Below are 26,568 nucleotides of genomic sequence, written 5' to 3' on the forward strand. Positions count from 1 at the left end.
GTGACCCACTCTGTTGGTTTTTACTAGGGGTGAGGTAGCGTTGGGAAAATGAAGGGACATGACTACGGCAGCTGCGGGACAGGTGGTGGGGCTGGAGAAAGGCCAGTGTTCCAGAGGGAGAAGAAACGTAGGCAAGCTTGTGAAATACAGTGTTGCTACTCTCAAGTTTGACTAGCATTTCAGTGGAAGTGCGATGCATATTTGGAGCACATTTTGAGTATATGGCTTGTGAATTATTTTAAATGTGGAAATATTTGTAAAACCTCTTAAATAAAAATTTATTTTAAGATCTATTTATTCTTACCTTATGGAGGTGGGTGTTTTATGAATGGATGTTTTGCTTGCATATATGTCTGTGTACATATGTATGCAGAGCCTGCAGAGGGCAGACGGGAACTAGTGCTTGTGTCACCATGTGGGTGCTGGGAGCTGAACCTGGTCCTCTGGGAAAGCAGCAGTGCTTCTAACCACTGAGCTACCTCCAGCTTCCCATGGAAATATTTATAGACTATCCAGCTTTCATCCAGCTAAGTTTTCATTGGAAAATACTTTAGTCCCTGTCAATGGTTTTAAGTATTGGCTTGGGAAATAGGTGGAGATGTGTGGTTTTCTTTTGTGTCCTTGTGCTGAAAGCATGACTAGTCCACAAGTGAATGCTGCCTAACTTAGTCCCTGGGGATGGATGCCCCATTCTCATCCGGCACACACACTCTGAAGCTGATAGCATTTCCAACTAATAAGCTCAGTGGATATGTGTGCATTTGGAGAAAATTCTTCCTATAGTTGACGTCAGAGACTTATTTGGGATCTTCCAAAAAGTATTGCATAAAAACAACCAAAGAAATCCCAGATAGAATGATGGAAAGAATATTGACTTTATGAAAATAACATGAATGAGTGACAAATGAAAGACATTTAAAGCGCACAGTTTTGAGCTGGCACGTGTGAACACCCATGAAACTATTGTCATAGCGAGGGTAAGGAAATGAGCATCCTGCCCAGTTTCTGTGTGATCTTTTGGCAGCAAGTCTTGCCTTTCTTTCATTGTAGGGGACTCACTATATTCTAAATTTTTTATTAAAATCGTAATTTTATGATTCATCTGTCAAATTGTGTGTTTTGATCATTGGTTCTCTTATTGCTGCACAGTATTCTATTGTGGGAGAGTTATCACACAGTGGTCAGCCATTTGCCCATGGGCTGAAGTGTGGCTGTTTCCTGTAAACGTCCTTGAAGAAGTCGTTGTGTGTCTTGTAGAGATCTCTAGCAGTGGCATGTAGCAAATAGACGCTTAGCTTTATCAGAAGCTACAGCTTGTTCTCCAGAGTGGCTGCACCAGCTAACGTTCATTGACATCTACATCTACTTTCCCTTGGGGGTTACAGTGCCAACACCTCGCCTGGCAGGTCTGTACGCTCAGCCATGGCACTGTGTGTCCTGTTTCACTCGTGTGTAGTTTTCTGTGGTGACTGGGGATCTTTGTTGTTGTAGGTTTTTGAGACAAAGTCTCATGTAGCTCAACCCTTGGACAGTTCTGCCTGGGCCCCAAGTGCCGGACTGGCAGGCATCCCACCACCGCCGCCCAACCAGCGGAAACTGAGCATCTCTCTGCGTGGCTATGTCAGTGTGCCATACTGTCTTTATCTAAATGCTGTTCAAATCTTTTCTGCATTTTAATTTTGAGTTTTCTCATTTAGTTGAAAGCTTTATTTAAATATTCTAGATCTAAGTAAGTTCTTAGTCAAATGAATGTTATGCAAATACTATTTCTAGTCTGTGGCTTGTTTTACTGTAGTTTTTTAGAAGAGTAAAATTTTTATTTTAATTTTAATCATTTGACTTTTTTTTCCCTTTCAGTTCATGATTGTGTGTGCATGTGTTTGTGCATTAAAACTTCAAACCTCGGGTCCCTAACACCCTGTGTTGATTTCTAGTTTTAGAATTTTAGCTCACATTAAGTTTTTAGTGTTCATGTTGATGCTTATAAAAGCTAAGTTCTAGAGCAGCTGGAGAGATGGCTCAGTAGTTAAGAGCACTGCCTGCTCTTCTAAAGGACCTGGGTTCAATTCCCAGCACCCACATGGCAGCTTAAAAAAACTGTCCATAACTCAAAGATCTGACACCTTCATACTAATGCACATTAATTAAAAGTAGATAAAAAAAATTTAAAAAATAAAAAATAAAAGCTGAGTTCTGAGAATTCTCTTGTCTGCATGGCGCTCCATTTTATAATCAGTATGGTTTATTGAAAAGATTTCCCCCATTGAATTGCTCTAACACCTTCATCAAAATCATTTGACCCTGTGAGGCAGCTACTGTTTTCTCAAGTCTGCTGTCTGCTGTGCTTGTGTCAGTATGGCAACTTGTCATAATGACTATGGCTCAAGTAGCAAGAAGAGAAGTTAAGATAGCCTCCCCTTTTTTGTCTTTTTAAAAAAATTTTCTTTTTACTGCTTTTTAGTACTTTATTTTCCCACAAGGCAGAATCATCTTTTAAATTTTATCCTCCAAAAGCCTGTTAAGATTTTGAAAAAAAAAATTTATTTATTATGTATGTATATACATGGTGGAGGATGCAAGTGGCTCATGTGGAGGTCAGAGGACACTTTGTGGACAGGTTATCAGGCCTGCACCAAGCAGCCTTAACTACTGAGCATCTTACTGGCCCCCAAAACATCATAGGTCAGTACTGCATGTCTAGGTAAACGCTTGGTCATGGTGTGCTTACATGGGTGGATTGTATTTGCTGATATTTTGATGAACAGTTTTGCATATGTGGTAGCACATATGTGGTAATGATCTCAGCTTATTTATTTATTTATTTATTTATTTATTTATTTATTACGTATACAGTGCTCGGCCTGCATGTACACCTGCTGGCCAGAAGAGGGCATTAGATCACATTATAGATGGTTGTGAACCACTGTGTGGTTGCTGGGAATTGAACTCAGAATCTCTGGAATAGCAATCAGTGTTCTTAACCTCTGAGCCATTTCTCCAGCCCAATCTCAGCTTTTCTTAATGTCCTTGGCTGTTTAGGAATCCCTGATTGATAAAATGGTTGAGGATTTTGCTGCCCCTGAAGAGCACCCTGCTTGGTTCCCAGCAGTCATGGTGGCTCACAAGCATCTGTGACTCCAATCCCAGTGAGTCTTATGCCGACTTCTGACCTTCAAGGGCACCAGGTGCACACAAGGTGCACAAACATGCACACACACAAGCAAAACACTCAGCCACATAAGATAAAAATGTAAGACTTCAAAAAATCATATTTGGGAACATCTGTCATAAGTCAGTGTAGGCCTGGAGGTGGGTTTTTGTTGTTGTTGTTGTTTATTTTGTTTTATTTCTGTGAGAAATATGGGACTATTCAAATTAACCCTTTTTCCTGAGTAACCTTTGGTATTTTGAGTCTTTGAAGGAATTTGCCCGACTCTAGTCTGAGTTGCTGACTGACAGCTTCGGCAGGGTCATGGAAAGTGCACTTGATCCTGGCTTTCCTTTCTTACGTTCATAACATGTATCAGTCATCTCTTTGTAATTTTATAGTTGTATTCTGTTCATTTATTCAGCATAGATATTATAGCAGTAGAACATGTATCATACTGTTTATTTTTAGATATTATAGCAAACACAATAACATCCCTCTTTAATAGCTGAATTGATAAAGTGGATCATTTAACTGACATTACTGCTTTTTGTCTTTTGAGACAGGGTCTTTTATAAGCTCACTATGTAGACCAGGCTTCAAACTCAGAGATCCTCTTGCCTCTGCCTCCCCAAGTGCTGGGATTAAAGGTGTGTGCCACCATGCCTGGATTTAACTGGTACTATTTCACTTTTTTTTGTTTTTGTTTTTTAGTTTTTTGAGACAAGGTTTCTCTGTGTAGCCTTGGCTGTCCTGGACTCGCTTTGTAGACCAGCCTGGCCTTGAACTCACAGTGATCCACCTGCCTCTGCCTCCCCAAGTGCTGGGATTAAAGGTGTGTCAAAGCTGCTGCTGCTGCTGCTGCTCCTCCTCCTCCTCCTCTTTCCTTTCTATTGATTCTTTGTGAATTTCACATCATGCACCCCAAACCCACTCATCTCCCTGTCCCGCTGTATCCACCTTTGCCCTTGCAACCTCCCTCACAAAAGAAAATAAAAAGATAAAAAAAAGATAAAATAAAAACAAAACAAAAGCATCTTGTGGAAGCTATAGTGTCCCACAGTACACCCCTTTGTCCACACATCTTTGCCTTGAAATGTTCACCGTAATGAGTCACTTGTCAGGTTCGAGGCCTCTGGCTTCTGCTGCACCATCAACACTGGGTCCTCAGCAGGACTCCTTGTGTCATGGAGATTCTGCAGCTTTGGATCTGCAGGACCGGGCCCTTCACAGCTCCAGCAGTTCATGGATGGGATAGATGTTGGGGTGGGTCAACTCAAAGCCCTGGATCTGGGCCTGGGCCCTCCAGCTCACACAATGGCACAGCTGGTCACGGTCAGGGTGGCCTCAGCCACTGGTGCACCACTAGGGTCAGCTTTACTGTGCTGCCCAGGAGAGGTGCAAGGCCCACTCTCCTCTGAGGGCTGTAGCTGGTGAGGGACAGGACCAAAAAGCTTATTATTCTTCTCACAGTTAATTTGTAGTAGTAGAAAGGACACCACATACCTTTGTAGTCAGCATTTCCCACTTGGCATACTAAAATGAATCTACTGGATCTTGATATGTCTTTTAAAAACATATCTACCTATCTAATGTTAGATTTTTTTTTAATGTCTACATAAGTGCCTTTTTTTTCTCTTTGTAACGGTTTTTTTCCTTCCCTATCTTCCCCTGAACCCTCTTTTTGTAGCAAAGTTGACCTTGAATTTGAAATCCTCCCAGTCACCCTCCAGAGTGTTGGGAATTACAGGTGTATGCTATCATACCTGGTATAAACCTATTTGGAACAATTTCAAACTTTAAAAAAAATCTATAAAATGAAAAGTGTGGGGAGGACCATGCTTTACAAGTAGACTGACCTATTATTGACAGTTTCCCACATTGCTTTGATGTTTGCTGTTTTTACCCCCCTACTGTACATGCATGCAGTCTTAAAGGGTTTTATGGGCTGTGGAGTTGGTAAACTGCTTGCCTCGCAAGCATGAGGAGCTAAGTCATTCATCCCCCAGAATCCATGTGAAAAAGCCAGGCACAGTGGCACATGCTTGTAATCCCAGCACCAGGGAAGCAGAGAAAGACAGATCCTGGGGCTCACTTCACTGTTCTGCCGGCTGCCAGCCTGGCCCATTTGGTGGCTGCAGGCCAGTGAGAGAACCTGTCTCAACAACAGACAAAAACCCAAGGCGAGTGACTTCTGAGGAGTGACATCTAAGGCTGTCCTCCGGCTTGCTCGCACATGCAGACACGCTGACACAAAAAGAATTTTTGTATATAAAAGAACTGTGAAGTATGAAGTGCTGGGGTATAGATCATCTTACCCCATGATTATATAGTATTTAAGATGCAATTAAGGTAAATTTTGTAGAAAAGACAGGATATAAATCCATATATTGTCTTTTTGTTGTTCACTTAAAATCTCGAGAGGCTCGGGTTGCCGCTCAGTGGTAAAGAGCCTGCCTGACAGGGCCGAGGGCTTTGGTTTGATCCCCACCACCAATAGCTTCATTCCACCCCCTCTCACCTCAGACAAGACAAAGCCAAACAAAACAAAACAACTAGATGTTGAACATAGCCTCCTGACACACATTTGCAATCCCAGCACTAGAGAGGTTGAGGCAGGAGGATCATAATTTCAAGGTCAGCCTGGTCTATAAGATGAGATCTTTCTTTAAAAAATAGCAAAAAACAAACAAACAAACAAAAAACCCAAAACAAAACCCAAAGACAACCCCAAGGGCCTGTGATACAGTTCAAAGGCAGAGCTGGCGTTGCCTGTTGGGTTCCTGTCATGCTTGTTCCTAGAGACCCAGTTCCTTGTTCTAAAGTTGCCACAGTGCTTTGCCCTTACAGGCTGTACTTACAGGATTTGCTTTCTGGCCCTTGTTTTTTGTGGTCCTTACTGCCCTCTTTTGCTCAAGAACTTGTTCTAAAAGGGAGAACAATATAGTGTGGGGTTTTTTTGTTTTTTTGTTTATTTTTGGTGTGTGTATGTATGCGTGTGTGTGTGTGTGTGTGTGTGTGTGTGTGTGTGTGTGTGTGTTGTTTTTGAGACAGGGTCTGTAGGCCTGGGTAGTCTAGAGTTCACCACAAAGAGCAGGCTGGCCTCAAGCTTGCAACATTCTTCCTACCTGTCCCTCTGCCAGGATTACAGGTGTCTGCCACTATGTCCTGTGACAGTGTGTTCTTTTAGGCTCTTACTTGTATCAGGGGAGGATCCTTGTCCACCCCTAGGTCACACTGTCTCCACTCTGGCCCTCCACCTTTCCCTCAGCACTTTATTGCTCTCCACTCCAGCCTCTGGACCTCTTGTCATTGTTGCTCCCGGGGCTCTGCTCTCTATAGCTAAATGTAGGCACACAGGAAAGCTAAACTTACTTCAGAAGATTTTAAAGTTCTGGAAGACCTGTGATGACAGCCAGCAAAGGCTCTGTGCAATGTGAAGGGCTTCTGTCCATCATAGAATCATCACGATCTGAATCATCACGAGAGACATCAGAATATGCTAGCAGCCACCATCGGCATTCCCCAGAGAAACCTGTGCTCAGGGAGCTGTGTGCCTTGAGAATTACTCCAGGGCGTGAGTGAGTGAGTGACCTTTGCGGGTAACAAGGATGTGTGTGCAGATGAGCAGCACCCAGGCTCCCTCTTCCTCTTTAGCTTATATGTTTGTTTTAGAACAATGCAACAAAGGCCAGGGCTTTAGTAAACATGTCAGAAATACTTTCTCCTAGTAGTTAGATGCCCTTTTAGATGAATGTCTTTAGATTAAAAACTAAACCGAAACACCTTGAATCTCTCTGACCAATGTTCCTAGGGTCCAAACTTTGTGCAGAAAGACAGCTCTGCATCAGACAGCTGTCCAGGTGAGCGTACAGGTACACAGACAGCTCTCTGGAAATGAGCCTTTGGAGGCTTGCCAGCCCTGCCTACCACCTGGGGGACTGCCAGGCTGGTTCACTGTGCGGGTGACTGTGGTGATGGAGTTGCCACATAGCCAGAGAGAAGAGAAGGAGAGCAGAGCGAGGTAAAGGCCACAGATTTCGTGGGTGGTTTTGGTCTCTTTTAAAATATGAGCCAGCACTGTTTAAATTGTCCTTTTTGTGTGAAGGAAGGGCTTTTCAAAACTTCTGTGTTGTTTTCATATTTGGCATAAAACCATTCAGAAGTCAAGATACTATCACAGGTAGTCTGTGTATACAAAAGTTGTCCTGAGATTTTCATGGGATTTGATTAAACTCATGGATCTATAGAAAAGATTTGACATACTTACCTTTTTCAGCCCATGAATATGTTGTTTGCCCATTTAGACTTTTTTAACAAGTATTTTTCCCATCTGAAAATATTTTTGATAATTGTTGTATTTCATACACGTGAATAACATATTTGGAGGTTTTTTAAAGCCCCCATTACTCTTTTATCCCCTCCAGCTCCCACTGAACCTTTCTTCCTGATGAGGCCGTCGTCTCCCACCCCACCCCCTCCCCATCATGTCTTGTCGCTTTGTGACCCACAGAGTAGAGTTAGGGCTGCTTTCAAGATGGGTACAGAGTCATTACTAGAACAGGGCCAGTTTGCCAGCAGATGCATCACTAATTATCTAGGCTTTGGTTTCTTCTGTCATCTTTTTTGTAGATTTTAGTATATATGTACTATACGGTACCTAGTTTTTATTTAATTTGGATAATTTTTCATATATTCACATTAATATATAGAAATGTGATTCTGTTGGGAGTTGGATTTTGAATTGGCAACTTTGCTAAATTTGCTTATTCTAAGTAATTCTCTCTTTTCCCTTTTCTTCTTTCTCCTTGGTATTATGTACACAGTTATCTACTCTGCAAATGGATAGTTTTATTTCTTTGAAAAAAAAAATCATTTTAATCTTCTGTGTCCAGGGCTTCTGGTAGCATGTTGAATAAAAGTGGCAGCGAGAGCTGGATCTCATGGCGTTTTCTCAGTTGAGGTTCCCTCCTTTGACGTAACTCCAGCTTGTGTCAAGTTGACATAAAACTAGCCAGTACACACTTGTAATCCTAGTGTTGGGGAGGAGGTTGGGGTCCCTGGGCTCACTGGCCAGCTAGACAGCCAGCTCCAGGCCTAGGAGACCCTGTCCAAAACATGAGGTGGAAGACACATGAGATTTTTCTTCTACGTGCTTGTGCTTGCACACTCACACAAACATGCACCCACATGAGCTCACACTCCCTTTCACACACACACAGGACTTAAACAAATTGACTTTATACTTTTTTTTGACTTTGTACTTTTTGTTTGTTTGTTTGTTTGAGACAGGGTTTCTCTGTGTAGCCTTGGCTGTCCTAGACTCACTTTGTAGACCAGGCTGGCCTCGAACTCATAGTGATCCGCCTGCCTCTGCCTCCCTGAGTGCTGGGATTAAAGGCGTGCACGGCCACCACGCCTGGCTGACTTTGTACTTTTAAAGTCATCTGTATTGTTATTGGTGGTGGTGGTGTGTGCATGTGCTGTGGGACAATGCACACATGTCAGAGCTCACTGGTGAAGGTCAGGGGACAGCTTCGTGGAATTAGTTCCTATTCCGCTTTTATGTGAGTTCCAGGGATACAATTTAGATTGCTAGTGTTAATCTTGAGATTTGCCAGAGAAAAACCAGTCCTACCATTTTGGGTCAAATTTGAGTTAACTTTTATTAAGTATTATATACTGACCAAGAGATGGGCTTTGGTCAGGGCCACTTCCTGGAACTTCCAGCCAAGTGGCTCTAGACACATGTTGCATACTCATAGGCCACCGTACTCTTTCCAAGAGGCTTTTCTTATATTGCAAGAACTACAAGTCCTAGCATCCCAGGAGGTTACCTGCTTCTTGGGCAGCTGGAACTTAGAGGTTAATTTGGAGTATTACATTCAGGGAGTGATCCTGACCAAAATCCATCTCTTGGTCAGTATTTAATATTTAATAAAGTTTGCTTCAAATTTGGTCCAAAATGGTGGATTTGGGTCTTCTCAGGATTAACACTAGACTTACACAGCAAGCACTTTACCCACTGAGGCATCTCACCAGCCCAGCTTTGTACTTTAATATGCTGAAAGATAAGTTTATACTTTATCTTTCACATAATAAAACTGGTGAGAGCACAAAGATTTAGTCACAGAGTATCTTTCTTACTTGAGGCCTCCATACAAACCAGAATGCAGCCTTTTGTTGAAACAAAATCTTGAACAAATAGAACTTTAAAGGAGATATGTAGGTCATTAACAGTGAGCCTAGCATAGTGTCACTGTTTCAACAAGTCTTGGCTTCCACTTTCAGGCTTTCTACAAAGCACAGGTTTGGTTAATAAGCAAACTAGAAATTAGTAGGTTGTTGTGTATTAAAATAAGGCAGCAGGGTTGCCAGGAGCAGTCAGGGAGGGCGTCACTGTGAATGGAGAAGGCAGCACTATGAAAAGGTCATCCTAGGCAAGATGGGTTCTTGGCATAGGATGTGGGGCCCCTCCTGAGCCCTGCCTGTGCGACCTTTTCTCTTCTTGGTCCTTATGGAGGATTTAGGTGTCCTCTTCTCCATCAGCTGAAAGAGACCGTGTGGATCTGAAGGTAAAGGCTGTTAGGCACACAATCTTGAGTGCAGTTTGTGCTTTTAGTAGGTATTTACATTGCTGCTTTTCATCAAAATTTCAGAATGTATTAAGAGACAGCTCATCTAGTTATCAGTTGCAATATTTGGGTGTGGTGGTGCACGCCTTTAATCCCAGCACTTGTGAGGCAGAGGCAGGTGGAGCTCCAAGTTTGAGGCCAGCCTGGTCTACAGTGAGTGAGTTCCAGGACAGCCAAGGCTGCGCAGAGAACCCGGTCTCAACCCCCCTTCCCCCCAATAACTATGGTAAAGAACGACTTGCCTTTAAAACATAAGTGCCCCTCCTCCCATTCTCCACCATCCCCTTTCAAGTCTGGGAATTGAACCCAAAGCCTTGTACTGACGAGGCAAAGTGTCCAGCATGTGCATCAGTTTTGAGGTCACATTATAAGCTAGGACTAGAGGGACCATAACCAGCAAATGTCACCTTTGCCAGGACAGGTTCCAGCACTGCCACCCAAGCAAAGAGATGGGCTTCACCATAGCGCCATCTGTTGGATGTTACACATGTGCTAAGGACTAGAAGAGGTGAGCAGAAGTGAAGAGCTTGGCTCTGCTTTAAAAAAAAAACTGCACATAATGTATGGAGTTTCCCAAAAATAGCATCACTGAGCTTACTGCATGAAGAGGCTGGCATGCTCAGTGAGCAGGATGGAGCCTCCGGTTAGGCAGTCTAGTCAGCTAGTTTGCTACCGCCCTTTGACGTCCTTTTGTCCTGCTGCAGAAGCAGGCGTGTGAGACTGCATGGCGAGCCTTATCTCTGAGCTCCGTAACTCCAACAGATCCAGTGAGCTCCACATTCAGCCTAATGGCACATCCTCAGTTCACGTGCTTAAGAAAAAAGAACCTCTATGTTTTAGGGCTTTCAGATAAAAGAACTGCAAAGACAGCTGAGTACCCATCTGTGCCTCCCTCGGCTCCCCATTACTAGCATGTTACACTAGTATTTACTTTTTAAAACAATTAGCAAGCCAGTAAACACAGTTACTCAGCTTTCTTTAGTTTTAGCACACTGCTCCCTTTATGTTCTAGAATCCCTTCTAAGATTTATAGCCTTGGCTCCTTAGATTTTCCTTGTCTGTTTTAGATAACCTTGACAGTTTGGAGATTCACTAACCAATCCCGTGTTTTTTAAGTCAGTTTTCCTTAGTTGGGATTTGTTTAGGATTTTTTCTCATGATTAGATTGAAATTGTATATTTTGGGAAGGATTTTTCTTACGTCATACCAAGGGTGCATATTATTGATATGACTTTTCACAGTCACTGTCAGTCTTGATCTAGCTGACGTCTCTCCACTGTCAAGTTGCTCTCCCTTCCCATACTGCATTCCTTAGAAGGAAGCTGTATTGTATTTTAAGAAGTAAGGAGTGGCACCCCTTCCCTTTTTTTCAGTCTCATTAAGCCCAGATTGGTCTTGAACTCACGATGTAAGTGAGACTGGCCTTGAACTACTACTGCTCATTCTGCCTCTACCTTCCTAATGCTAGGGTTATGTGTGTATTCATCCCATCCTGTCCAGTAGGAGTTAGCTTTTTTTTTTTTTTTTTTTTTAAAGATAGAAAATACATGCTAATTTAGTGACAAACTTACTTGACACTACACGGCAACCATCTTGGAGTTGAGGATAGTGTATGGTGGGAACCGCCCTCTCAAGAACACCTGTCCTGGAGACTGACGCAGTGGGGACACGCCACTGCCACTGTCACTCTCAACAGCTGGGCCGAATGTCAGTCCTGCAGCAGAAAGTTGGTGGCCACATTGAGGTCATTGTTCGAGGCCCTTAGGGCCTCCAAGGCATCTCCTCTAGAAAATCCCATCTCCATGAGCCAGGCAACCTGCTCTTCAGAAACTTCTGGGGGAGGAGATGCTCACTCACTGTTCAGACCAAGAACCATCTTGATAGTTGATATTTCGTTGCTGACGTAAAGGGAGGGAGCCGATTCCAATTGATCATTCCTCTCTGCTGCTGCCGTTGTCACCTCACTTGTGCAAACAGAGAGCATCAGCTGCCGGTCAAGCTGCTCCATCCACTGTTGCCTCTGGATGTCCACTGTGGCTCCCATCCTGGCTGCTGGGTTCTGAAGATGAGAAGATGGGCTCAAGAGCCCAGGAGAAAAATTGGGCCACTCTGCCAGAGGCACAGAGCACCCGGTGAACCCGGAACACTCTGTGCTCATAGCACATGCTGGAGATAAGTCCACTTACGGCTACAATCCAGATGTAGGAGCCAGAGGTGAAAAGCTGTAGTCCCAATATATAAATCAGTGTCTTGTTTGTCATGGACAATGGACCCAGAATTTGTGCCACTTGTACTCTTGGGATGGAGCAATGAAATAGAACAAAGAGAGCAAACACATGCGCCAAGAATCCAGAAGGTAAATTATTGGCCACAGTGACACCACACGAATAGTGCACAGCTTCCACAAGGACAAAGTCAAACAAGGTTGCCAACACCTAGGGGCCCAGCAAAAAGGAAGCAAACTTGCTGCTTCCATAGCTTCTTTCACATACTCTGAAGTTGTAAATAAGACTACTACAGAAAGTGCCCTTCAAATCAAGGTAGACCATCCTTCTGCATATCAGCCTCCAAACCTGGAAGCCGTTCTTGACGGCATGGAGGTCATGCACGAAGAACTTCTGACAGTGAGGCAGCAAGAGAGTCAGCAGAAGGGAGGGCACAGGGGACCAGCAAGACTCTTCGACAGAGGAGCAAAACCCACTGGAGCCTATGCTGCTTAACAGGGGGCCCCCCGCTGGGCCCGGAGCCCCCACAGAGCACGGGGGAGCGGGGCGCAGAGAGCCCACCAGCAACTGCTCAGGCGCACTGGTGGCCAAGGAGCGAAGTCAGCTTGGTTAGGTGCTCCCAAGCCTCCAGGAGGACTGCGCATGCGCGGCCTGTGGGGCAGGCATGTTTGGCCTGCCGGAGCTAGGAGTTAGCTTCGTGACAGCAAGAGTTTCTATATAAGTTATTTGCATTCTGCATGGAGATATGTCTTTTCTTCCCTAACTTTCCTTCAACAATTTGCTCATTTCGGTATGGACTCATGGATGTTCTATACTGGGTTCTAGCCCAGTGCCCCTAGGTCTGGGGCTCAGATTGCTCTAGCCTTGGGACGTTTGGGTTACTTCGCTATACCGGTTCCCATTAGTATGTTTTAAGTAGTTGGGTAGTTTCTTCTTTGTACTGTCTGCTGTCTGCCCCTCTAAGATGCTCTGGTCCCATTGTGTGTGTCTGTCTTATCCCGGCCCTAGAAGCAGACATTTCTCTAAAAGCCCCAATTCACACTTCGTTGTAGAATAGTCTTAGAGATGAGGCTCTGGGTGGCAGATGCGGTTATTACTGCTGGCTGAATACGGAAGTGTGTGTCTTTATCCTAACATTTACATATACATTACATCCTAACATTACATCTAGCCATCTCCCTTAGGTTTTAGGGTTTTTGTTTTTTTGAGATTTGTTTTTATCTTTATGTGTTGCTGTTTGCCTGTGCAGTATGTATGTAGTGCATGCAGAGGCTAGAAGACCCCCTAACCTGGACTTACAGATGGTTGTTAGCTGCCTATGGGTGCTTGAAGTCCACCCTGGCGTCTCTGGAAGAGCAGCCAGTCCTCTGATGCTGAGCCATCTCTCCAGCCCCCATACCTGCCTTCTATTTGTAGCAGTCAGTATCGCCAACATGTGTTCATGCTGAGGTCACCAAATGGAATGCATTTGCTACACGGCTAACTCTAGCCTCCCCTACCCCTTGCTTTTGTGGAAACTCTGAATTCCAGCTGTGAGAGCCCTAAATAGTTGCACCATGTCTGTGTTTTGTCATTCAGTTTCAGGGTACAGTACAGTGGCATCAAACTTGCTAGCTCCTTCCTGGGCGCCATGCAGTTCTTGTTGAGTTTCTTTTGACTCGTCTTTTAGATTCTGCTCTTTTCCAGGAATCTCATAGGTCCACCACTGCTCTTCCCCTTCCTGTTTCATGGAGGTTGGTTCATACATTTGTAATACAGCAAAAATGAATGGTTGTGAATAAAATTGCTATAAGGGATTTCATACAGACTTACATGTGGGCATCTTTCAGATGATTTTGGTACATGTTAGCTCATCATTGCTATATTGTACAACACAGCTATACTGGGTTTTGCATATGTTGTCTTTGCTTTATTTATTGTGCACTATTTCTTGCAATAGAGTGGGATTTGTTTGTCTGTTTGTTTTTGCTGTTTTCCCTATCCACTTACTCAACAAGTCCTAATAACTGCCCATCCTAAGGCGTAGTATCATCTCAGCAGAGCAGATGGCATGGAATTCCAGCTACTGAGTTTAGATGAAATAAATGCCTGCATGCTGATGGTGTGCTGCCGCCTGCTGAGCATGACCACGCCTTACAATCGCAGGGATGTCGAGGCTGTCTTGGTACTAGCATTAATCACCGTTACATAGCAAAGCATTTTAAAGTCACTAAAGTTCTGAGGAGCTAATTGTGTCTTCTTGTAACCATTTCTCTCAAACAAGCAGTGTTTCATTGGTTTGTTTTGGATGCCAGAGTTGACCCTAGGGCCCTCACACATGCTAAGCAAATGCTCTACCATTGGCCTACATTCCTAGGAAGCAGTATATTAAAGTGTAAAATTGTATTTACTTCAAGGTAAAAGTTTATTGGAATTAGATGTCTGTTCCTGTCATGATGTTTGTTTTTGTTTCCTTCTCAGCGTTCATTCAGTCGGAGAGCATAATAGAAGTGCTGCGCTTTGATGACGGAGGGCTACTACAGGTAACTTTCTTGAATAATATATGACTGTTATTTTTCTTTGAAAAAAAATGTAGCTGGTTTTCCTGAAGTACCTTTTATGAACTGTAGACAGTCAGTGGAGTCAGCATATAAACCTCCTGCTGGAATTACCTTTTAGAGTAAACATTTCTCCAAACAGCAAGCTCTTTGTGGTATGGAAGCTATAGGTAAGTAAGTCACAGTTGTGTGTGTCCCGTGGAAATGAAGGCGTATGAAAGTCATGCCAAGTGAGACTGAGTCTGTAAGCTGTCTGGTTGTTAGACATTGAGGGAAACACTGGGTCAGTGTGAGAGACCTCCACATTTCCCTGGAGAAGAACTTCTATGCAGAGTGGACGTCTTATGTGTCTTGTCTTGGTGTCCTGCACTTGCCACACTGAGCTCCATCTTTAACTGCAGTAAGCATGAAATCAGAATGTGGACTCCGATAATATTCTGCCCTCACTCTCAAACCTAGCTCAGGCACCCTCTGACAACTCATCCTGTCCTCTCAGCTGGAGAGCAAGACCTGCAGAGCTGAGAAGGCGCTTTACCAGCTGCCTCATTTGTTTTGTTTTGTTGAGAAGAGATTTTTATTTTATTTTATTTTATTTTATAGCCCAAGATGCCCTCAAACTTGTGCTCCTTCTGCCTCAGCCTCATGAGTGGAAGGATTATAGCATATGCCTCGTGTTCATTTTAACCTCCTGATTTTGTTAAAATTAAATTTGTTCTTTGACATTTTCATACACAGTGCATTCTGATCACTCTCACCCCCTCCCCCTTCCTGTGTGCTTCCTTCCAGCCCCGCCCCTTCTTTACAGACCCTTTTCATTCTTGTGTTTTAAGGCCTAGTATGTTTAACCAGGGCCATATATGTGACTATGGATGGAGGCCTTCACTGGAGCAATGTAGGATTACACATCAGCACTCTGCTTTTCTGGTTTTTTTGGCCTACTTGTGTGACTGCATGCCAGATGTGGGCACCAGATCTCACTATAGTTGGTTATGAGCCACCATGTGATTGCTGGGAATCGAACTCAGGACCTTTAGAAGAACAGACAATGCTCTGAATGTCTGAGCCATCTCTCCAGCCCCTGGTTTTTATGGCTGTTTCCTCCCTTTTCCTAAGATTTGACATACAAGATGCTTGTCATCACTTACCTGCCATAATGATAGGCACCATGTTGTCAGGCAGCCCACCTGATAGTATTTCACTCATTTTGTAGTCAAGGAAAACCACGGTTTAAGAGAAGTGCCAAGAGCCCATGACTTTGTGGACTGAGACTACCTAGAGTTCCTGTCTTCATGCCCCAGGGTAGATATCTGTGTTGCTTTGGTTCTTTTGTTTTCAGCGCAGCCTGTACTGTACCAGGACCAGTGGCATGTGATACATTTTTGACTCATGTCTAACTAGTTGGCTTAAATCTTCTGAGGTAGAACCTCACACTACAGCCTGTGGTTGGCCTGGGTCTCACTTATAGACTAGATACTTGCTTCAGCCTCCCAAGTGTTGATATTACAGGTGATTTACCACACTTGAATAAACTCTGAAAAGATGTTTCTGTGGCTTATGTTAAAGGCAGGGAAGTAAAAATTTAAGTCAGATCAGAACAGTACAGGAAACAATCCCACTAAGATGGCATCAGTTGCTGTCTCAGCTACAGCACAGCCTTACTAAGATCCCTACAGAAAGCCTACACTGAGTGCTCTGTGCAGTGAGTTATGCCTCTTGACTCACCTTTTCTCACCTCGTAGAAGTTGCTAATTTGATAGTAAAGTTTGCCAAACTCAAAACTGTCAAAATCTTGGTTTCCTTACTTTATAGAGCTAAGGAAGATAACACGCATAAAAGGTAACTTGTTTAGCAATCACCTGCTACCTAGAGCAGAGTCTAACCGCCAATCTCTCCACCATGCCTGGTGTCAGAATGCTTTTTGTAGCACAAGACGTGCAGTTTCTCAGGTGCACCCGTGGATTTCCATTTGCCATATTAGGACTAGAAAGCATAACCTGTGGTTTCTGCAGTTGCACTTTACCCCTTGTCCCTCCTGTTAGGCAAGGCTTCTAAGGTTTACCTTGTAAAATAGGTGAAGACCAACCGGTTCCTAAGAGGGGCAGGGACCCAGAGTAATCTGCACCACAACAGGAAGTTTCCATCAAGACTCAGCATGGTATAATGCAGTGGCTGCCTAGTTTATACATATTCCACCCTGATTAGAATGGATCCTCCCATTTCTTGAGCGAGTTCAAGACTGCCAGACAACAGAGAAACCCTGTTGCAAAACACACACACACACACACACACACACACACACACACACACACACACGTTGGAATATGACTTCAGCATCTTTCTAGTAGAGCATATACAATTTGATTTTTTTTTTTAAATTAGTACCTAAACTAGAGGCTTTAACAAGCCTAGAATTGGATTGATTTGTTATTTTTAAAGGGTCAGTTGTGAGCTCTAATTTTTTTTTTAATTGCCATCTTTTTAATCACATTCCACAGTGGGGACTACTACATGTCTTCTAGTTATCTGGGAAAGAAAGAGGTGCATTGCTTCTTTCATTATCCCTTATACATACATGGCTTGCATCCACTATGACATATTACGTACCTTCCATGTCTTCTACAACTTCTAGAACAGTGTTCTTCAATATTGTGTTTTTCCCAATTACAGTCTACAGCAGTGAGATTTCTGTAGGTCTCCAGCATCACATCTTTATAAAAGACTCTTGTGGGAAGGATCCAGCAAAGCCCACTCTTCCCTAGTGAAGTTTACATGCACATCATCATAGGTCACTCCGTCTATGGATCTAGCCTGAGCTCCTCACATCACCCAGCACCTGGCTGAGAACTCATCACACCAACTGTCCTAGCTTTCTCAGCAATGGAGCGGAAACTGCAGCTGAGCTATAATTCTTATATAGGTACATAAAGTGTGGTGGGGGGGGTTATATCAATCTCTATGTCCACACCACCCGTCCTAAGTGCTAAGAGCAGCAATAAGCTGCCAGTGGCCTTAGACATTGGCCATTACTCTGAATTTCATGGTAATTTCCTTTTCCTACAGTTGTAACCGAGCTTTAAGCTGTGAATGATATAGTTTCACTTGTGGTTTCGAGTTCATGTTATTTGTACTGTCTTTGGCTCCTTTTATTCAGAATTACGTTTCTCGGGTTTTCTATGTGAATAACAAACTTGTTTTAATTGCAGGTTCCACAGTGTATGGATGTGCTCAATTTGTGTATCATTTCTGTAGTTGCAGATACTTTAGTTGCTTCTAGTTTTCAGCTATTAATTGTGAATAAATCTTTCTCTTAGTAAATATGTGTGTCTCTCAGAGAGTAAGCTACAGTTACTAGGTTATGTGTCTTCAGCTGAAAAATGTTTTTCACATTTTGCTTTGCATGTATGTGTGTGGGTGTTTGTGAAAGCCAGAGGACAGCTAGAGGGAGTTTACGCTCTTCTGTGTTGTGGTTCCAGGCGGTCAGTCTTGATGGTCGATGTCTTACCTGCCAAACCGTCTGTGTCTTTGCTTTTAATAGACAGTGTCAGTAGTTTTCCAAAGTGGTGTTTCTAGTTTACAATCCCATCATCAGGGTTTCTTTGATTAACATTTAAGTAAATACAGTAAATAAATTACATTTGCTTATATTTGTTCTCATGCATTCTCTCTCTTTCTCTTGTTTAGTAGGAACTCCTTATAGGTTTTTGGATACAAGCTCTTTTGGGGGGCCCTAATCAATCAGTAACAAACTTAATTTCACTATCTAAATCTTTAGTGGTTATATGTATTGGAAATATGTTTGCTATCAGGCATTTCTACCGACCTGCCCTCGGGGACCTAGCTGTAGCTTTATGCCATCACCTGTTGCCGCCAGGTGGACCTGGTGGGACAGTACCTGTCTTGTTTGGTCTCTCTTGGGGACCCTCCCTCCCTCCCTCCCTCCTTCCCTCCCTCCCTCCCTCCCTCCTTCTCTCTGCCTGCCTACCTACCTATCAGCCTCTATCCCGCCCTCATTTCCCTACTCCGAGTCGGCCTTTTGCCCTCCCCCAGTATAGCTTTTACACTAGACCTGTTGTGTGCTGTAATTTCTGCAGCACACCCTGGTATTGGGCTGCCAAAGGTCCCCCCTCCTTTAGGCTCTTTATCTTATCACTATTCTTACTCCCTGGGTTGTTCTTTTGACTTAGGGAATTGTGACTTCAAATAAACCAAAATTCTTTATTCATAAAGTTTAGTCTGTCAGCTTTTGTTAATTTAGTATGTCTTGTGTCTGGCTGAAGAACCAAACAAAGGGGTTATGGGTTTGGGGCTCAGTTCCTAAAGCACTTGCATAGTCAGCATCAGAGCCCAGGTTAGCTCCCAGCACCCACCTATAGGAACAATGGGCATGGTGGCATGCACCTGTAGTGCCAGAGCTGGAGACATAGAGGCAGAAGGCTCCTTGGGACTCACTGGCTCAAGTCCAGGCAAGAGACTTTGAGTCAAAAGCAAGTGAATGGCTTCCTAAACATAACACCCAAGGCTGATGCCAGGTCTCAGCGTGTATGTGTGAGCCCACATACATCCATGCATACACACACTAATTAATTTCAAAAAGATCATGAAGCTCTTTTCAAGGATGATCTTAAATTTAGAATTTCGTTGTTCTGCACTCCTTAGTTCGGCTGCAGTTCCTGAAGTAATTGTCATTGGGAGCAGAGGTCAGCTTTTCCTTTTTCTTGTTCGGTTGTTTAGTGAAGGTCCAGTACCTTCTAGCCCTGTTATTCTTCAGTGACACGTCCCCTACTCAGCTTTGATGTATGTGGGAGCTTGTTTCTGGGCTCAGGAGTCTGTCTGTCATTGCAACTACATCTTTAAGGTTCTGCTCTCTTTTCCTTCCAGTAGATGTGGTTCTCAGTGATGCCTTGGTTGTCCTAGAGTCCTCTGCCTTTCATGTACACTTCTGCCCTTGGGATTTATTAGGATTGCACTGGATCTGGAGGTCAGTTTGAGAGAATTAAAAGTCTTTGTGGAAAGCTAAATCAGTATATGCTGTGCAGAATAGTCATAGCACCCTGACAGATGCAGTGTGCAGAACATTCTGTTGGCACTAGGGGCCAGATCACAGGAAGCTAGTGTCTTCTTTCTTAGCTCCCAAGCCCTGGCTGTGAGTCCCTCCCGTAGCGCACTCAGTTACCATGTGGTGTCAGTCCTGCATGTGGACATGCCACCTGTAGGGCTCCTGTCAGCAGTCCTAGCTGAGCTTATAATAACATCCATTCCTCAGGCAAATGAGCTTCGTGAACAACTAAGCAGCACATCTGAACCTTCCTGTGGATGCAACTTGAGATCATACGTGACTATAAGCACAAAGAAGGCATGAGTGAGAACTAGTGACTTGGCCCCGCCAGCCCCAGGATGCGGAGCTTACTTTGCAGCCGCAGACTCCAGAGCACTGGTGTGGTCCGAAGCCTGGCTGCACTCATTTTCCTTCCATGGTCTCAGAAACCCCTTTTGTCTGTGTAATGAGACCCTAGTCAAAGCCTTGTGCACCAGAGCTTATAGAGAGCTTTATTCTTGGTAAGCATACCCACGTGGCGGGAGACTGAGGTGTCCTGGTGACAGAAAGCACAGGTCTGTGTTCAGGACACTATCCCTTTAGAATCAAACCAACATTGTTCAATGGAGTGTTGTTCTGAGCTCTGTGAGCTGTCCCGGAGATCAAGGACACTCTTGCATTTGTAGCTGGTTTGTCAGATTTACAGGTGGCATGGGGCCCCCAAAGTGCAAACTGCGTATAGGGTGAGGGCATAGTCATCATCAGGGGACTCTCAGCTGACTCTAGCCGCTTAGACTCAGGATTGTATTTGAGTCCAATGGGAGCAGCATCTCTATCATTTCTCACTTGAAGATATGTCACATCATGCTGTTGTAGGAAGGGCTTTCTTATGTAGGAATGGAATGGTTTTGGAAATGAAGAACTGTGGTACTGCTTCTGTTTATCAGCTAAGCAAGAGGCTGCCCATCTTTCTGTAAGGGTCAGACATTAACTGTCTGAGGGTTGGGGTGCTAGCAGTCTCCATTATAACTACCCATCTAGTGTCACTTTGGTACAAAAGCAGCCATCCCTGGTACCTAGAAAGCAGGCATAAAATCAGTGCCACAGTGGCTTGGCATGTGGGTTGAAGATGGTCGTCTCCTCTAAATATTCTTAGGAGGGGGCTTTCTGTTCTGTTAGGGAAAGGGAAGGGAGAAGGGGCTAGGATTGAGTTGTACGAAGGCCAAGAATATTCACCTTTAATTTAAAAAAGCATGGAGCCTTGGATTATAAAAGAGAAATTTGTGAAAGTTTACAGAAAATGTGGAAAACAGAAAAGTAATACTTAATGGGCATTGCTAACTCCTACGCATGCTCTGTTTTTTGTTGTTGTTGCTCTGGAAATCAGTCTTCGTGTCTTGTGTGTGCTAGGCAAGCGCGTTGTCGCTGACCTATAGCCACTACCTCTGAATGTTTAAGTGTGTGCTCTAGGCTTAGGTGAGCAGATTAATGTGCAGAGAGTTAAGTGAAGTAGCCAAATAAGTGACCAGGAAGTAGGGATGCAGCAGCAGGCACGTCCCTCTCCAGCCTAAGTCCTTACCCGCTGTGCTGTGCACCTCAGCTACAGAGAGTTACTCTGCGTCCCATTACCCAAGTGTGATATTATCCATGTCTGAATTAATTCCTATTGGTGCTTGTTCTCTGCAAGCATAGTTTTGTTTGCACACACTACATAGGCAGCTTTACAACATAGCGATTAATTTTGTACTACAAATAGCCATTTTTCATCAAGCCAAGGGGTACTGGAAATATCCATAATTGGTATGACAGCCGTACACTTTGAATTATAATGCAAGAAGATGTTACTACAAAAAAAAAAAAAAAAAAAAAAAAAAAATTTACGGGGCCTGGAAGGAAGATGCTCAGTCAGTAAAGCGCTTCTCTGCCTGAGACCTGAATTGGGACTCTAAAGACACCAGGCATTGGTGCCTGGTGCTGACCTGAGCCCTCGGGGTAGGGAGAAATGACATTAGAATCCTTGGAACTCAAGGGACCCTGTCTACAGAAATAAGGTGGAGAACAATAGAGAAAAACACCCAACATGGCTCTGTGCTGTACATATGCATGCACACATGTGTGCACGCACACAAATACAAATAAAAACTATGATTAGTAACATAAAGTTCAGGTTATAGCATGCTTTTGGCCTTATAAGATTTTGAGCCAAGTAGTTCATTGTTCGGGGAGTTGAGGGAAGACTGCCTTGTGTATGTTAGACCTGTGGCCTTTGTCCACAGGATGGTAACAGCTCCCACTTTGTGACAATTACAAATCTTCTGAGCGTCTCGGGAAGTCATTAGCAGTAGTGATTCCTCAGCATGTGCAGGATCCTGTCTCCATCCTTGCACTAACACAAAAGCCCTGAGACCTTACTCTCAGCCCACAGGGATGTCCTAGCTGTGGAAATTGCACTATTGTATGTTACGTTTATGATGAGAACTGACAGCACCTGAGAGTGCATTACATATGTGCTTATGCAGAGGCCAGTGTGTCTAATTGAATAGTCTGCTTTCCTCTTGTGAGTCCTGTTTAGAGATGGGGAGCTGTCATGTTCAAATCTTTCTGGAATTGGCAGCCCAGTGGTGAGCATGGCACACATGCAGTATTAATTGCAGGTGGGAAGGTGTCTGTGATGGCCTCTTCTGGATAGGCAGGGTAGAAGGATAATTTGGATTAACTCAGGGATTACTGTGTCGGGTTTCTCTAGTTCAGGGAACTTTTTTTGAAACACTAGTTGTGGTCATTTGTGATAGACAGATCACTACACATGATACAGATATTTTCTGGGCCCAGAATACTCCTGCTATGCCCTGTCTTGGGGCATGATAGGTCAAAGGTCTCTTCCCTAACCTGGCAAAATCTGGTTATTCTCTGTAGACCTTTACTCTTTAATGAAGTAATCATCTTTTTCAGATGCTTGTGGACCCTTTTTTGCACACATATCTCCTCCTCATGTGGGTATGGGTACTACTTGCATGCCTAGTACCCATGAAGGTCAAAGGGGGGCATTAGATTCCCCGGACCTGGAGTTGTGGATGGTTGTAAGCCACCATGTGGGTTCTGGAAATTGAACCTCGGTGCTCAGCAAGAACAGCAAGTGCTCCTACCCTCTGAGCTGTTTCTCCAGCCTCTGCTCTCTGGAGTGAATTACCTTTTCTTATGCTTTGCTTGCACTTCGGCCCCTGACCCCCCTTTCACTGCTGTGTTTAAGAAACTTTCATGTTATGAAACCTTTCTGTGTAACATTACTCCTGTCACAGCCGTCATTTGCTTCCTTATTGTTCTGCCACATGTCTGTCCTTGTTCATTCTGATGTGACTTGTTCGTAGTTGAACTTTAGCTTCTGACACCTTTTAATGTACATTGTGTCGTTCAGACTACTAAAGCGTGTTTAGTCTTTCCACCTAATTTTTATACTTTCTGTTGTGCTGCCCCATCTTTAGGTTGAGTTTTAAGATACATTTTAAAGACAAGCTTAAGCTTTTATTTTTCAAATTACCTCATAATCAAAATAGCGTTTACTATAACCTTCTTCTTTCAGCACTGGGCATGGTGTCTACAGCTGTCAGGCTTTAATGATTAGAGCTATATGGTTGTACTTCCACTGTATCTGCCTGTACTTGAATAAGGAGCATGTATTTATTATTCCACTCTTATTTCTTATTGAATCTCACTCAATTTTTCATAAGATGGTGGCTTAGGGTTACTGTTGCTGTGAAGAGACACCATGACCATGGCAACTCTTAAAAAATTAAATGTTTATTTAATTGGGGTTTAGTCCATTATAGTCGTGCTGGGATAAGTGCTGTGCAGGCAGACATGGTGCTAGCGAAGGAGCTGGGAGTCTACATCTTGATTCTCACGCAGCCAAACCAGACTGTAAGTCACACTGGACATGTGGCCTGAGCATTTGAGACCTCAAAGCCTGCCCCCACAGTGACACGCTTCCTCCGGCAAGGCCACCCCCCCCCCCAATAGTGCCACATTTTGTTTTGTTTTGTTTTGTTTTGTTTTGTTTTGTTTGTTTTTCAAGACAGGGTTTCTCTGTATAGCCTTGGCGGTACTGGCCTCGAACTCACAGCGGTCTGCCTGCCTCTGCTTCCCGAGTGATGGGATTAAAGGCCTGCGCCACCACGCCTGGCAGTGCCACTTCTTATGGGCCAAGCATTCAAGCACGTGAGTCTGTGGGGGCCATTCCTATTTAAACCACCACAAATGGTTTCCTGCTTTGTAGTTTATATCATCATGAGTAATTTTGCTTTTTTGTCTTTGCTACATTGTCTTTATGATATTTATTCTTCAAAAAGCGTACAGGGTAATAGAGTTCTTGAGTTTTGTTTCTGTTTGCATGGGAGCACAGCTTCACATGCTCGGTTTTTTAGTCACCCTTTATTGATCTATGAACAGCATACAGTCTAGTGTGTAAATCACACAGACGGGAGAGGTTGATGCTGGGCGTGGTAGCACACGCCTGTAATTTAAAGGAGGCAGAGGCCGAGGCTACACAGAGAAGCCCTGTTTTGGAAAAAAAGAGAAAAGGCTGACATGTGGGAAGGCACAGCTATAGCTCAATAGTGAACACACCCTCCTCCCCAAAAGTCGGTGGCGCTCGGTCTCCATCTCTAGACAACCCCTGTTCAGCTGTCTGTCACTGCGGGCCAGCATCCACCTGTTAGATTTGCTTTGCTATTGTATATATCACTGATTTGTCATTTCGTTGCTGAGAAATAGTCAGCTGTATTGGTATGCCACTGTTCATGCCCCATTTACCTGATAGCAGAACTTTGGGTTGTTTTAGTATTGAGTTATCACAAAGTTGTTGTGAACATTCATATACACATCACTGCATAGATAAATGCTTTTGTTTCTACGAGTTCCATAGAGCTGTTATATTCCCTTAAATATTTTCTCTGAGATTAATTTGTATACATTGTAAAAAATAGGGTAAAGGTTCATGTTTCCTGAGTATATCATTTGGTTGTTCTCACGCTATCTGTTGAGAAGGGGCTTGGTTCTCTATTGAGTGTCATTGACGGCTTTGTTGAAAATTAAGGGGTTGTATACTTGTCCATTTCTGGACCTGTCAAGTTTCATTAATCTATCTTAGCCACTACTACTGTCTTGTCCTAGTTGCTAGAGGTTTTTAATGTAGAAAGGATGTGACTCAGATGTAGAACTGCCATTTGTAAGTGTGCGGCTCAGCAGTGTTAGGTATGTTCACACTGTTAGACAATGCCCGCACCACCTAACTTCAGAACATTTTCCTCTCAAGCTCAGATTCTTTGCCCATTAGGCAGCGAGTAGTTACATTGCTTCTGCTCTGAGTGCCTGGCACCTGTGGCTGTTCTGTCCGTGGCTGACACTGTTCTGAGTGTGTTATGAAGATGCACTCATGCAGAATGTGTCTCTTATGAGTGGTTTATGTCACTTAGCATGTCAGACTTAGTTCTCAGGGTCCATACATACTTTGCTTTCCTTTACAATGCTAAATAGTCCGGTGTATGCATGAGCCACAGTGTATTGTGCCCAGGGCACTTTGGTTCTGCCATTTTCATTGTTGTGAAAATGGCTACTTTGAACATGGGCTCATACATGTCTGTCTTAGTAGCATTTTCAGGGTTGGTGGTTTGTTTATTTTGAGTATTGGCTTTGGAATTTGAGGTATAAATCCAGAAATGAGATTGTTGTATTGTGTGACAATTCTGTTTAGATTTTTTAGAGAGCCAGTGTGCTGATTTTCATAGTAGCTTTGCTATTTTATATCCCCAATACCACTTTGTTCACATCCAGAGAGAGAGAGAGAGAAAGAGGGAGAGAGGGAGGGAGGGAAGAAGAGAGACAGACAGACTGAGACTATCCGGTTTAGGTGGTTTTTGTTTGTTTTGAAGTGAGAGCCTCACTCTACTCTGTAGCCTAAAATGGCTTGGAACTGACTCTGTAGCTCAGGATGGCCTTGAACCTGCGGTGATCTTCCTTCAGTCTGGAGCTACAGGTGCAAGCTATCAGGCCTGCCTATCTGTGTGCGCTCTTTCTTGTCTTCTTCCCCTTTTTTAAAAAAAGTAATAGCCACCTGACACGTAGGAGATGCATTTGCTTTGCGTTTCCACAGTGAACTGCTGTTGTTGAACATCGTTCCCTGTGTCTGTTGGCGGTATGCGTCTCATTTGGGGACGTGTCTCCCCCCCCCCCCCCCACATTCTTACTAGTATACTAGTGGAGAAAGCAATGGTCTACTTCGCTTTCCTACTTATAGCACGGCACCTAGCCTTGGGCTGCATTCATCAGTATTGCTCCTTGGCGTAGTGTGTGTGTGTGTGTGTCTGTGTGTGTGTGTGTTTGTGTGTTTGCTTTTTAAGTTGTTTGAGGCAGGGTTTTTCTGTGTAGCCCTGGTTGTCCTTGAACTTGCTCTGTAGACCAGGCTGGCCTAGGAACTCACAGAAATCTACCTGCCTCCAGCCTCCGGCCTCTACCTGCCTCCGTTAGTGTTAGGACTAAGGACATGTACCATCACCACCCAGCTTCATTCTTTCTTAATCATTGAGGTCTTTATGCCCTTCATCACTGAGCAGCTCGTACCTGCCTTCCCTCCCCAACTTTTTTCTAATATGTAGGTCTCTAATTCATCCTTCATACTACAGCCAGAATAATAGCTTAACACTGAAGTCAGACCGTGTCTGTCGCACCCGTGCTGCATCATATCCCTTGAGTTGCATATGGAATATATTATCTAAATGCTTTGTGGCTTTTCTTTAATTAGTTAATTACTTTATTTATTTATTCTTCTCTTAGACAATGCGTCCCAACCACTATCTTCCCTGTTTGCTGGACCTTAGTTTCTCTTCAGAAAAGAGCAGGCCTCCCAGTGATATCAGCTGAACACAACGTAACAAGATACAATAAAACTAGGCACAAACCCTCATATCGAGGCTGGAAAATGGTTCCAAGAGTA

The 26,568-nt window shown here is 43.7% G+C and overlaps 1 protein-coding gene and 2 pseudogenes across 1 annotated transcript in view; 1 reads left to right on the plus strand and 2 right to left on the minus strand.

Moving 5' to 3' along the window:
* Window positions 1-11,463: 11,463 nt before the first annotated feature.
* Window positions 11,464-13,852, minus strand: LOC127195276 (ubiquitin-associated domain-containing protein 2-like; annotated as a pseudogene).
* Window positions 13,853-14,443: 591 nt separating this feature from the next.
* Tmem131 (transmembrane protein 131) overlaps window positions 14,444-26,568 on the plus strand; it is a 105,908-nt gene continuing 93,783 nt past the window's right edge. The window contains 1 exon segment of the mRNA XM_051152659.1: window positions 14,444-14,530. Within this exon segment, the coding sequence (XP_051008616.1) occupies window positions 14,444-14,530 (87 nt within the window).
* Window positions 16,601-20,007, minus strand: LOC127195243 (zinc finger protein 431-like; annotated as a pseudogene).

The sequence above is a fragment of the Acomys russatus genome, chromosome 11 (assembly GCF_903995435.1).
Source record: "Acomys russatus chromosome 11, mAcoRus1.1, whole genome shotgun sequence".
Classification (NCBI taxonomy): Eukaryota; Metazoa; Chordata; class Mammalia; order Rodentia; family Muridae; genus Acomys; species Acomys russatus.